Source organism: Phocoena sinus, chromosome 14 (genome assembly GCF_008692025.1).
Source record: "Phocoena sinus isolate mPhoSin1 chromosome 14, mPhoSin1.pri, whole genome shotgun sequence".
Taxonomy (NCBI): domain Eukaryota; kingdom Metazoa; phylum Chordata; class Mammalia; order Artiodactyla; family Phocoenidae; genus Phocoena; species Phocoena sinus.
In genome coordinates this window covers 56,995,643-57,009,483 of record NC_045776.1, presented here as the reverse complement: position 1 = coordinate 57,009,483, position 13,841 = coordinate 56,995,643, and the positions used below count along the sequence as shown (strand labels likewise).

The following is a 13,841-nucleotide window of genomic DNA, read 5'->3' as shown; positions in this document are numbered from 1 at the left end:
TGTGATCTGGACCTTGTAAAGTGGCTGCGGTTTTTATGTTTGCAGGGTTTGCTGGCTGGTCCAGCACCAGTGACGCAGAGGCCCAGGCACATGCAGGCTTCTGACCGGCCTCATCTCGGCTCTGACGTGCTGCAGCGACCAGACCAGAGAAGCCCACACGCGCGCCTTTATCCTTCTCCCTCGCCCTGGAGGAGGCCACTTCCCATTTGCAAGGATGCAACTCTCCAGTGGTAGAGTATCAGGAAAACGGTTTTCACACACACATTGTTCCGTTTTCACCAGAACGGCTTCTGAGCTGGGCTGCGATTTGCCCTCCGGGTGCAGTGAGTCTAAGAGATAGAGGCCTGGTGCTTTAAACAGACTTCTGTGAGATTTGTGTACTTTACTCAGGAAAGCATGGATCGTTAAAAAAATCAGTAATAAGCACATGTTTTCATGATCCATTAATTCTCCTTTGTGTTCCACAAACCGTTTCTCAGTTGTGCTGCCAGGGTCTCCCGAGTGTGCCCAGCCAGCCGGGCACCTGGCAGAAGCTGGCAGGACTCTCCTGAGGACCCTCCACCTGCAGTGTCCCCACAGGGACCCTCACACAGACACACCTCCCCCCCCAACCCCCGACATCTTCACAGCTTCTGCTCTAAGGGTTGCCTCAGGGGGGCTGACTTGTCCTGCAGGCTGTCTGCGTGTGTGCCACGAGCCGTGTTACATGGGGGCCCTGGGTACATCTTTACAGAGACACTCCATTAAAGGGAAGACTTCTAGAGTGGGGAGCTGGGTGTCTATGATACGTTCAAACAATTCTTATTTGTTATCAGCCCTTATTTGTGTAAGCGACTACATTTGAGGCTGAAGTTACGTGGAGTCAGCCTCACGGTATGGGAGGCTCCATCTTTTTGGTTGGGTTTTTTGGGTGGCAGGGGTTGTGTTTTTTTTTTTTTTGCAGGTGGGAGAGAAAAGAAAAAAAATAGAGTCAGACCTACAGTACCTATTTGCTTCAGTTAAGAATCTTACGGTTTAAGAAAGTTGCTTGGAGAGTTTATCAAACTTCAAGTCACCGAAGGAAAAAAAATTCTTCTCTAAGAGGTATACTTATATTTCATTCTTTAGATCCTCACCTTAACTAAATGGAATTTTAATGTGTTATTGGTTAATGTGCATTTTTCTTTCTGTGATGTTTTATTTGTTGTTTGGGTTTTGTTTTTTTTTGGACTGCCACGTACAATTAAAATTCCTGCTTCTATGTTAAAATCTTAATATATTTTAAATGATAATAAACAGATAAAATACGACCTCCACCTCACTGCTTTTACGAATATGTTGTAATAGCCTGGAGGCTGTCTTTCCAGCTGGGAAGGAACAGAGGCAGTGGCCCTGCACCCGTCGGCCGGTAGAGAAATCGGCCGCTTCTGAACACTTTTGGAGTATGTTTTCTCAGGGAAGTAAATTTAGGTGTTAATGATTTGAGTGTTTTACGTCTGAGGTTTTTTTTTTTTTAATTAAACAGAACCTCAAAATTGCTCATTTATGTAGGCTCCATGGAAGACATGAGATTTGTGGTTTGTATATTTAATACATGTCATTTTAAGAGAAGAATCTAGAACAGGACAGATAATTCCAAGCCAGATTAGGGTTGAACTGTTGTGTCCCTAGAAGACGGTATGATCGGACAGAAAGAGCTTGATCCAGGAGTGTAGCCACCGGCTGCAGCACATCCCCACTTTGTCATCCAGGTGCCTCGACCTTGACATTCAAATGGCCCCACCAATGTGAACAGTACCCATCACCAGGGCAGCTGCCTGAGCCAGGAGACTAGAATCCTCTGACTCTTTGTCAGCTTCTGGGCTGTAATTCTTCTTCTACCAACACGGCATCACTGGACGTGGACATGGGCCGCGAGGTGTGCAGCCGGCAGCCAGCACTGGGGCTCTCACGCGCCCCACTTCCCCTCAAGCACAGCTATGTTCTCTCTCTCTCGTCTCACACACACATAGTCTGGGCTGGACCAAGACTGAACCCCCTCCTTGTCTCCACACTCACCCCTCTTTTGGGCCTCCCCTCTTGCATCTGCTGACCCCTCCGCTGAGGTGTCCCCTCCCCCATCCTCCAGAGGTTTCCTTAACACCTTAGCTCCTGGGTTCCCGCAGCAGCCATGCCTCCCATCCTATGCTCCTCAGTCTTTATTATTACTTGCTTGTCTCTCCCCACTAGTCTAGGGTCTGTGAGGACCAAGACCGTGGCCTCCTCCTCTTCACTTTTCCTGGCATCTGGCCTAGTATCTGGCACGTAACGGGCACACAGCAAGTCATTTGTTGCATCAATGAACGAAGCAAACCAATCAAACTCAAATCTAGATTCCAGCTCTGTGACTTCCTAAATAGTTGTAACGTCTCCATAAAATGAGAAAATAATACCTACCCCCGAGGGGTTTTTTCATTTGATTTTGAGGATGTGTGCATGTGTGACTGCAACTGACACAACACACAAATAAGGTGCCTGACACCTAACAGTAGCCACTAAATAGGGGTCAGGAAAGTAACAGCAACAGCGATCCATTTTTTTTAATAATCTTGTAGGAATCTCCCGCGTACATATTCAAATTTGCATCAAGCCTGACCCCAAGGGGCCCACTCTTCTTAGTGTGGCTACGTGTTAGGGGCCCAGGGGCACGTGGGGCGGGCCCTGGGATGCTCCTAAGGGCCCTTGATCGGCCTGGACTCCAGACTACCACACCCAGAAGCGGCGCCAGCCAGCTCCCTCCCCGCGTCCCATGCTCTCCAGAAAGGCTTGGATCATTAGGAGTTGGTATCCTTTGCTCTGCCAGGAGGGCCCCCACCACACTCAGCAGTCAGGAAGCATCCCGAAGTGCCCAGATGGTGTGAAGGCCTCCACTGCCCCTGGGTACCAGCCTCAGCCCCTACTCCCCGTTTCTTTTCCTGAGTCCCACCCGAAACATGAGTGAGTCAGGGACAAAGGGGAAAAAATGCCATCAGGGCATCAAGAAATACAACTTCTAGGATATTGGAAAGAGTTCCCCCAAAGGACCATTCATACAACATATCATGATGCTGGAAATGAGATCATTAGCAAGAATCCTAAGGGAGCTGGGACTTCTGCGACTATAGACTTTAAACGCCTGTAATTTCAGGTAATTTTTGCAAAACTAAATTTCTGTCACTTCTAACAACCTGCAGACATTCTACGAAAAATCTATCCTTAATCAGCTCTGAACCCCACTTTCCTCCCTCTGTAATTAGATGCTAACCTTGTATAAACCACATTCTAAACAGATCGCAGGAGTGACAGAGCAGGAAATTGACTCCTTGTTAACACAGGGCTCTGGCCTGTGACATCTTCCCCTGGCTGACCGCTGACTCTCAGACATCCGTGGGATTTCTTGGTTGAGTCTCTTGTGTCTATGGAATCTCCATCTGCCGAGAGAGGGCTGGAGGCAGGGAACTACAGGGGAAGGTACTAGGGCTTTGGAGTCAAGCCCAGGCTTGAATCCTGAGTCCTATGTCTAACCAGGTGCCTGATATCACTGGAAGCATTTCTTAACCACCCAGCAAATGACCAACTTGCCACGTTCACTCCTTCCTTTTGAAATAATTTTGATTGCATTACATTTTGCTCCATCCTTTTGAAGAATATTCAGTTTGTCTTTCCAACTCCCAGGGCATAAAAATATATTCCTGAATATGAAGTGTTCCTGTGAATACATTCTTAATATTCGAGAATATATTTGTCATGAATATATTTTCTTATAAATAAATTCTTCTTAAAAACGTATTCTGCTTATAAATATATTCATGAAGAATCTATTTGTTAATAGATTTTTGAATATTCAGAATCTGTATAAATATATTCTTCCTACGAATAAATATATTAGTGAATAATATATTCACAAGAAGTCTTTCTTCAAAAATACATCCTTGTTATACTCTCTGTCTCCATCTCTCTCTGCCCTTCAGTTTCTAGCTGCGGCAGGGAGCTGGTACAGGCCAACTCCTTAAAATGCTGCCGAGGGCTTCCCTAGTGGCGCAGTGGTTAAGAATCCACCTGCCAGTGCAGGGAACACGGGTTCGAGCCCTGGTCTGGGAAGATCCCACATGCCGCGGAGGAACTAAGCCCATGAGCCACAACTACTGAGCCTGCGCTCTACAGCCTGCGAGCCACAACTACTGAGTCCGCGAGCCACAACTACTGAAGCCCGCGCGCCTAGAGCCCACGCTCTGCAACAAGAGAAGCCACCGCAATGAGAAGCCCACGCACCACAACAAAGAGTAGCCCCCACTCGCCACAGCTAGAGAAAGCACGTGCTCAGCAATGAAGACCAAATGCAGCCAAAAATAAATAAATTAATTAATTTTTTAAAAATGCTGCTGGGGAGAGAGTGAAAACTGTATAAATATAATTCAAGAGTTAAACGACTAACCATTGGTGAGCCATTTAATGAAGTGGTGATCACAACTTGATTTCTCAGTGAGATTTTCTGCTTCCAAGTCTTTGCCCCATATATCCCTTTGGACAGATGATGGATGTTGAATCCAGTGATAATAAAACACAGCCTAGCCGCCCCTGGATGGATATCTAGATGCCCGGGCTGAGGCTGGGAGGCACAGGGGAGCCCTTAAAGGCAGAAGTGAAGACAGTTCCTTAATGGTGAGCCCAGAGGGCTACGGGCATGTTGACAGCATGCGTCATCCCTCCCATGTGGCCTCAGAACCTTTAGGGGCAAAGCTGCGGTATCCACATCACTGTCTGCTGATGGTGGCCAAAGGAGTGGCACTGAGATGGAAGAAATTCAGGGAAAAGGGATATGGGGTAAAAAAAAACAAAAACAAAGAACCACCATTAAAATGGGAATGGAAAGCCAAAGGTTGGAGAAATGAGACTGAGTTTAAAATATTGAGTTTTTCTCCAAACTGTTCTGCTTCATGGCAATCAGGCTTAGTTGTTTCATGCAATTTTGTCTACAAGACAACATCCATCCATTTCCCCATTCACTTTGGTTTGAATTCAGATCGTGTTCCCTTTGATTGCAGAATCTATGCATCAAGGCAAATCAATTCATGACATACACAAAGTGGTGAGAAATCCCAGGTTGAACCCAGAATGTTCCCACAATGGCTTTTTCACAATCCTTGAACTGCAGCTGATAGCAATTGTGTTAAATATGCATGAGGACTGTTTGGAAATACAGGGCCAGTATTTTACTGTGGAATGCTGGGGGCTGAAAGATCTTTTAGTAGGAAAAAAATATCAAGAACTATGGGCAAATATTAGCTCAGCTTCATTTTTTAAAAAATAAACAGAAAGTGTGTTTACAGGATTTGTTTCCCTGAGATAAAAGAATTGCTTCACCACCTTGCTGTGAGAAAGGTCAGGTGTGAGTGACATGTGCTTCCACCAATGCAGTTGTTCATCCATAATCTGCACTTGGGACCCACATGAACACTGTGCTTCAGGCACCAGCCAAGGTTTGGTTTTGTTTTGTTTTTTTTCCAAGAAGAAGCAATTCGAGTATCATTTGGCCCGGCCTCTCCAAAAGAGAGTCAAGCCAATCAAAAAATGGTTAACTAAAGGAAGATCACTCAGACAGGTTACTTGGTGTTGGTGATTGAATTTTTCTTTTTCATTTTTCAACCAATTTGCAAAGTTTGCCTCTGGAACAGCCAGCTTACTTTTTTTTGTTTCCTTTTCATTTTCTCCTTAAGAATAGATTTGTTTTTTATGAACCCTATCAGTTTGAAACTTGAGGTTGTCCTTCCTGGGTTTTCAGAGAGATTTACCCCCGTGCCTTTGAAAGTTAAGTAGAAGGAAATTATCCCAGACACACATCTTATGTTGATTCAGAATATTTTCTTCAAATGAATCAACAAATGCATCTGAACAGAGGTCCTTATCTTCGTCCACTGTGGAAATTATTACATTCATTCATTCAACACATATTTACTGAGAGCCCACTACGTGCCAGGTGTTATGAACACTGGGAATGTATCTGCAGACAAATAAATAAAAATCTCTCCTTTCGTGGAGCTTAAATTCAAGTGGGTGGAGATGGACAATAAACCATAAGCATAAAAATATGAATAGGAGGGAGGAAAAGGAGAAAAGTCTAGGGTCTCGTGTAGTGGAAATATGACCTTGCTGGTCCTCAGATCTCAAGGACACACCATCAGGTGGCACCGCTGGGTGGAGTCCCCTGGCACTCAGGTCCACATAGGATTCACACGACACACACCTGTGCAGCCCCAGGCGTTGCTGCTACTCTTTCTAGGCCTTTCTTCTTGCTCTGCCATAGTAAACAGCAGAGAACTCCTCATACCTTCCCACAGGACCTAGAACAATCTTCCACCAGAGGTGCCGCCCACACACACTGCTGACTGACTGGGTCAAGGGTGGGAATATTATTTGGAGTGCCAGCTTGATGTTAGCAATTAAGTAATCTGTTATCTGGAAATTTCTGGACCTTTTTCCCTCCAGATTCTAAGCAGCAACTAACAAGAAGTAATCAGAGATACTCGTAATGTGATTAAGTACAATTGTCATCAGGCAGGTGATCTTAAGTACAGCCATGCTTTAAATACAGACTCATTAATTTTAGCTCAGTGGTGTTCTAATATTTATTATGCACACAGAAGAATTTTAAATGTGAATATGTTTTCACATTGCTATGCTCGGTAGTCCTGCCACCCCCCGCAAAAAAAAAAAAAAAATATCCAACTAATAATTCCCTCCCAGAGGGAAGCCAAAGGTTAATAAATGTGATTGTCGAGTGCAATGCTGAACTAAAAAGGAGAACATCTTGATGAAATGGGTCTGATAAGAAGGTGGAAGGGCTTGACCTTTTATGTGAGTCACAACACTCCCAAAGTAGGTCCTAAGTCACAACTGGTTTCAATGCCCCCATTTTTCAAATTAATCATTTGGCTGTATGTTAATTGGAAAACTGCATGTTAATTTAAAGCCTTAGAGGATGTACAGTTTTAGGAAAAGCAATATTTAGTTCATGCCAGGCAAGTTCTCTTAACCTGAAAAGTCTATAACAGTGTGTAACAGTGATCTGAGTTGGAATCATGAACTTTCAGAGAAAAGACCTGTTTTTCCATGTCTGACACTGGAAGAGTCCTTTAGAACTTGTGAGCACTCCCAGCTGACCTTGGGCTGCAGAAACTCATTTCACGATTCCGTCTACATTCTGTGCAGACAGAAGGTATTTGCTTCCACAAATCTGTTTAGCCCCTATTTTCTATTTCTCTGGAGACAATAACTCATCACACACACCCATCCTCAGAAGCAACTACATCGCTTTCTCGACTTCAATGAGGATCTGAAAATAAAGTAATAGATGAATGGAACGTGACAGAACACTTGGGTCATGTGAGTGCACTCTCCTTCGTTATCCCATTTCCAAAACTGCCTAGTAAAGCAATTATCCAGTCTGCTTCACAGGCTCATTCAGGAGCCCTTAGAAAAAAAAGATGATGTCCTGTAGAATTCTCCACCCCATTCAGTGCTTGCCCAGAGTCTTACCCACACCGGGTCAATACAATTTAATATTTAACAACCGGATGGTGTTGAAGAGGCATTTGAGAAATATTAAGTAAAGTAGAAATAAAGAAAGATGGACTTTTTCAGATATTGCTTCGATTATTCAAACTTCAGCTTAAGATGTAAAAGAGCTAGTTCTCCAGTCCCTGTAAAATCATCTTTCATATACTTTTGAAGATCCTAATGAAATCACCCTTAGTCTTCTGTTTTCTGGATTAAATCCCCCTACTTTTAGCCTCTTCATCGATTAACTTTGAAATGTTCAAATGCCTGTACTGCTAATTCTGCTTTTTTCTAATCTTCGTCCCTACGTACCTTCACTGCTGTTAGCTTCATTAGAAAGCCCTCCCCCGGGCTTCCCTGGTGGCGCAGTGGTTGAGAGTCTGCCTGCCGATGCAGGGGACGCGGGTTCGTGCCCCGGTCCGGGAAGATCCCACATGCCGCGGAGTGGCTGGGCCCGTGAGCCATGGCTGCTGAGCCTGCGCGTCCGGAGCCTGTGCTCCGCAATGGGAGAGGCCACAACAGTGAGAGGCCTGCATACGCAAAACAAACAAACAAACAAACAAAAAAAAAAAGAAAGCCCTTCCCTTCGTGATCTCTGCATAGCCCTTGAGAAGCCGGCTGTTGTCCCTCTGACCTATGGCCTGTTTCTGCTAAAAGTTAATGGTGCCATAGGTCTATTCACCCTCCTCCCTGTCAACTCTCAAAACAGTGTGACCTGTGGGGCACAAGGTTGGAAACAGCCCAGAAAGCCATGGAGTCATGCAGCCATGAGATGAATCCCGGAACGAGCATGGGAGGCCTGCCATCCTGGAGGAGAATTCCCAGGGATGGTCATTTTACTAATGGTTTGTAAAATGTTACACAGAACAAGCACCTAAGGAAGAGGCGTCAGGCAAATTAGAATCCAGTTTTCAGGCTTAAGGATGTCACCTGAGCACTTCTACTGTGCTTCCTATAGCTCCTGTCCCACGTGGCTAGCTGTTTGGTTTGCAGACTTTTCTGTTTGGCCCATTGCGTTTGGTTTCTGCCCAATCTGAATTTCTTTCTCACGGAGAATTTGTATGGCCTGGTTTAAGCAACTCTGATGCTTCCTCGTATTCCCTGCAGCACTTTGCTCAGGGCTGAGACTGTGGTCACATAATATATTTCTCAGTTACATGAAGTTGGTTGTATAGAGGATTAGAACATTTTTATGAAGACCTCACTTTCTGAAGACATAACTTGCTTTGAATAAAGCTAACCCATTTTGGCCAAATTCTGGTTCTATCTTCCATGAGTATTTATGTCCTGCCAGTGGATCCAAGCCGTGATTGTGATAACATTGATGCGGCCACGATCAGTGTGATCAGTGTGGCCCAATGCAAACCAAGCACCGTCCTCACTTGGATGAGTATGTCAGCAAAGAGGGAAGTCCTGCCTTGGCCGGGAGAAGAGAAACAAGTTTATAAAACTAACTCTTGGAAAGACTAGGCAAAGCATTACCTAGTAATTAATTTAATCACTCATTCTTTCATTCATTATACATTTTGTGAGCATCCACTTAAGTCAGACACAGTGCTTATCACATAGGCACCAGTAATTACATATGTATTTTTGATCTTTGAACTGTAATAATGAATGACTGAATAAATGAACAAAAGTCAGAATTAGAATATAATTTTTAGACTGTGGAAAGCCTTTAATAGTTCACACCAACTCTGATAGACTGTTTCAGAAGGTCTGAAATGTTTGAATCACATAAGGCAGTCGGCTTCTGAATTTTTAAAATTTCATCGCACAGAAAGAGAGATGCTTTAGACCACAACCCAGTGCATAAACACACACACGCACATACACACACGTTTCTGTCAACTGTAGGTTTTTTTAATTGTTGGTCCCAACCCATTACATTGTTCTTATGACCATGGGTTGTGACCACAGTTTGCAAAGCACCACCATGGGGGACCACAGCAGTGACCCTCCGCCCTGGCTGCACAGGAGTCACTGGGAGCTTTTTAAAAACAATCAGATGTCTGGGCCCTATCCCAGACCAACTGAATCCGAATCTGGAGGTGAGGTCTGAGCCTTGGCGTTGTGTTAAAGCTCCCTCTGTGATTCTAGTGAGCAGCGGGGGTTAGCATCACCGCTCTACATCATGGGAAATGTTCTTTTAAAATAAACAACCACCATATTAATCATATCAGTAATATGTGCACATACTGAAAAGTTCAATAGTATAGATGGTTATGAAATAAAAACTAAGACTCTGGATCAACTCCTTACCCCTCACTTCCACTGTCTGGAGTTAAACATTATTAACAGCTTCTTCCCCAAAACTCTTGTTGCAGATACGGGCATCTAGATAGTTTCCACAAGTTTACATTTCCAGATAACTTTAATAATAGGTTGCCAAATTATAAAAGTCACTGTTGGTATTTTGATGAGGATTACACTGGATTTATGGATTGACTTAGGGTAAACTGACGTGATTACAGTATTAAGAATATAACAGATCTTTTTATTTATTCAATTATATTTTTATGTCCTTCAAGAAAGTATTACAGTTGTAACCTACACATTTCTTATTAAGTTTATACCTAGGTGTTCTTTTTTTTTACACTCTTATAAATGAGATAGTTTGCCTCATTATATTTCATTGCTAAACACTGCTTGTTTATCGAAATGCTACTGAATGTGGATATTAATCTTGAACCCAGTCCACCTAACTGAATTATCATCTGTTGCTAACTTCCCCCAATTGATCCTTTTGCATTTTCTGTGTAAACACATTGTCTGAAAATAGTAATAATGTTGTATCCTCAGTTGAAATATTGATGCCTCATATTTTCCTCGTATCTAATTGTATTGATCAGTACTTTCAAAACAAGTTTTAATCTGAGGCGATTCCAGAAAGTAACATCTATTATTATAATAATAATCTATAATAATAATAGTCTATATATGATGATCTATTATTATAACAACTTACAGCTAAGAATTATATACACTATATACAGGCATGTTAAGACTGAGGAAAAATATAGAAAACTTGGTAAAATCACTTTCAATAATTTTTTTCAGTTACCTTTTTCTTTAAGAGTCTGTCAGCTTTAAAGAAAAATATCATTCCTCCGTATTTATTATTATCACAGTTGAGATTTTATCATGGATATTCATAACAGATTTACCCACTTTTTTTTTTTTTTTTACTATCATTGTCAGGTTTGGTTTCAGTGTGTTGCAACTTTATAAAAATAATTTAGGAGCTTTTACTCTATTTTTAGAGTTTGGAATCATTTAAACAGAGTTTGGAATCATTTAAATCATTTAAATAAGAGTTTAAATCATCATTTAAATAGAGTTTGGAATCATTTAAATAGAGTTTAAATTATCCCTTGAATTCATTTCATATAATTCACCTAAAACCATTTTATCTTGATGCTTTTTTGGCTTTTGACAAGTTCCTCATGTTTCTCCATAGTAATTTATCTATTTAAGTAGAGCTACCAGATAAAATGCAGGACCTCCAGTTAAATTTGAATTTCAGTAAAAAACCAATAATTTTTTAGGATGAGTGTGTCTTGCACGAGACATGTTAAAAAAGTCTTACTTATCTGAAATTCAAATTTAACTGGGGGTCCTATCTTTCTGTTTGCTAAGTCTGGTCACCCTAGTTACAGATTCTCTTGTGGTGTGAACTTCGGTAATAAATATTTTCCTAGAAAATTGTATTTTTCATTTAGGTTTTCAGAGGGGTCAACCTAGCTTTGAGCAAAGTGGTCTCTTGCAGTATTTCCTCATTTGTAATTTTGTGTTTTCTCCCATTTTCTTTTTTGGGCCAGTTTGTAGTTTATCTATTTTATTGGTCAGAGGAAAAGCCTCTCTTGGAATCATTTTGTTTTGCTTTTCTCATCGGTAAATTAGGACTGTTTCTGTTAATGTCTCTCCATCCCTTCCAGGTCCACTCTCTGGGGTAATTGTGCTTCTCCTTGACTGGGAGAGATGCAGGCTGCACCAGAAGTGGGGGAGTTCCCAGCGAGCAGTTGAAACCGTGCGGGGAGAGTGGAAGATGGGAAGAGAAGGGGCTCAGGAACAGGCCTGAAGGGGCTCCCACATTCCCAGACCTGGCAGAGAGGAACAAGTTCATTAGGAAGCCTGAGAAGGAGTAGCAGGCAGGTCAGGCAGGAGCCAGGAGAACATCGAACCTCAGCCCCCGCCAAGTCTCAGCTTATCCCTTCATGAAATGGGCAGAATACCACCTGCCTCACAGTCCTGACAATGCAGACGAAACCCCACACAAAGCAGGGTCCAGTGAGACTCCTGACCCCAAGGCCGCCCACGGCAGGATGAGGGCTGCTGCGGCCCTGGTCCAAGCCCATCCTGTGTTCTGTCCTCACTCTCTGGGTGGGCCCCGTGCCTGCCTGCGGCGTCAGGGGCTCTCTGATGGGCCCTGCATCTACTTAACCCTCCATCCTTGCGTCACAAGGGTCACGAGGACCCGCCACCCTGAACCTTAGAGCTGCCACTGCTGCGGGTGACACCCCGCCCTTGCCATCCACTCAGGTCTCCAGATCCTGGTTTCCCTAGGGTTCATTTTCCTCTGCCGTCCTCTCTTCTCTCCTCAAGGCTGCCCTTCTTCTTTGGTCTTTTGATTCAGGACCCGGACCAGGATCCTGGCCCCAGAGCCCCAGGCTGGCCCCGATGTGCCGCCTTCTGGGCTACACTGAGCCTGGACTGCAGTCTCCCGTGTCCATCCAACACGCTCCAGGGCTTTCGCTCATTAGGGTCTGAACGGGCCGCACGGGCGTCTTCAGAATCCTGGAAGAAGTGACTGATCCCACCCTGTGATTTGGGAGCTCAAGGAAGAGCTTCTAAGTAGAACTATTACCTACTCTAGGAGATCACTTACCTTTGTGTTGTAACATGGTCTTGACCTCACTCCTCTTTAAGAAAGTAGATGGCTACTCCCGCAGCAGAAAGAGGAGGCAATAAAGGGTCCAGATAAATATCCAGAAACCACAGTTGCCACGTGAACGGCTGCTGTGGACGAGAGAACTGGTCCTCAGGGTCTAGACCTTTGGCCTCTTTCCCCTTCCCCTCTTATGCGGGTGATGCTGGTGGATGCTGCTTGCAGCTCACTATGACGATGTTCCCCGGCGCCATCCAGGACCACAGCACGGACCACGTGTGGCTGTTTAAATTTAACTAGTTCAATTCAGAGTAAAAAACGCAGCTCCTGACACCTGAAACTACTATAATGTGGTATGTCAATTATGCCTCAAAACAACAACAACTCAGTTCCTCAGTCTCTGGAGCCACAGGGCTGGTGGCCACCATGGGTTCAGCATGGATCCCAGAACACTTGCAAAGCTGCAGCAAGTTCTACTGGGCAGCATTGCCCTGGGCCATCAGCTTGGCCACAGGGCCAAGAACTTTACAGTCACCCTCGGAAAAGCAAAATCAGGCAGATTAACCCCACCGGGGCCTGACCTTCTTATTTCCAGGAATGACAGCAGTTCTCTGCTGCTGGAGATGGACAGCCTGAAGGTACCAATCCAGAAAAGTCTTTTATGCAAAGTATTTCCATGACAAAAGGAAGAAGTCATGTGGTGTCGTCCAGACCACAGTTTCAGGGTTCTTTTTATATTTTTAAAGAGAAAACAAAAGGCAATAATTCCTGTTTCCCATTCCATTCTGTTCCTTCAAGGTCCTTGAGCTGTGAGGCAGGTTTAAGAACAATACTCTTCTCTGTGTCCAGCCCACCCCCGAGCTCCCAGGATGGGAGGGAAGAACAGGTGAAAAAAAGGAGAAAGTCACTTTGTCCCTTACGAAACATTTGTTTTAAGTTACATGGCCCGAACGTCCACAGCAAGGCAGGGCTGGAGTGCACCAGCCGACCGGGTGAGGGTCCTCGAAGCTCAGGCCACGGGTGCAAAGGTGGAGGGAACCCAGCTTTCCCCTCCCCCCACTACCCCCCCCCTTCCCTTCTCCTGCAGGCAGAAAGCTGGCCAAGCTCCTTCACTGGATTCCTGGGCTCAGCCGCCAGCTCCTTCTCAGAGCCCAGCGTCATCACTGCACTGCAGCGAGGGCAACCCAGCAGATGCTCCGTCCCTTCAGGAAAACAAACATAGCGAAGGCTTCTGTCCCAAAGCCTATGCGTGGAACCCAGCCACCGCCTGCCTCGGTCCTGCGGGCGCAGCTCTGGTGAAAGGTCCGGCTGTGTGGATGCCCAGAGCCGGAGACCAGAGGGGTGACCCCCTGCAGTTTATAGGACCATCTGCCCTCTCTTGGAGGCTCTTACGAAGGAG

The 13,841-nt window shown here is 44.5% G+C and overlaps 1 protein-coding gene across 1 annotated transcript in view; it reads left to right on the top strand.

The window, feature by feature from the left end:
- The window catches only part of L3MBTL4 (L3MBTL histone methyl-lysine binding protein 4), a 362,994-nt gene extending 358,893 nt beyond the window's left edge, over positions 1–4,101 (top strand). The window contains exon 20 of the mRNA XM_032654462.1: positions 46–4,101. Within this exon, the coding sequence (XP_032510353.1) occupies positions 46–104 (59 nt within the window). The 3' untranslated portion in view covers positions 105–4,101. The remainder of the gene's footprint in view (positions 1–45) is intronic.
- Positions 4,102–13,841: the final 9,740 nt, after the last annotated feature.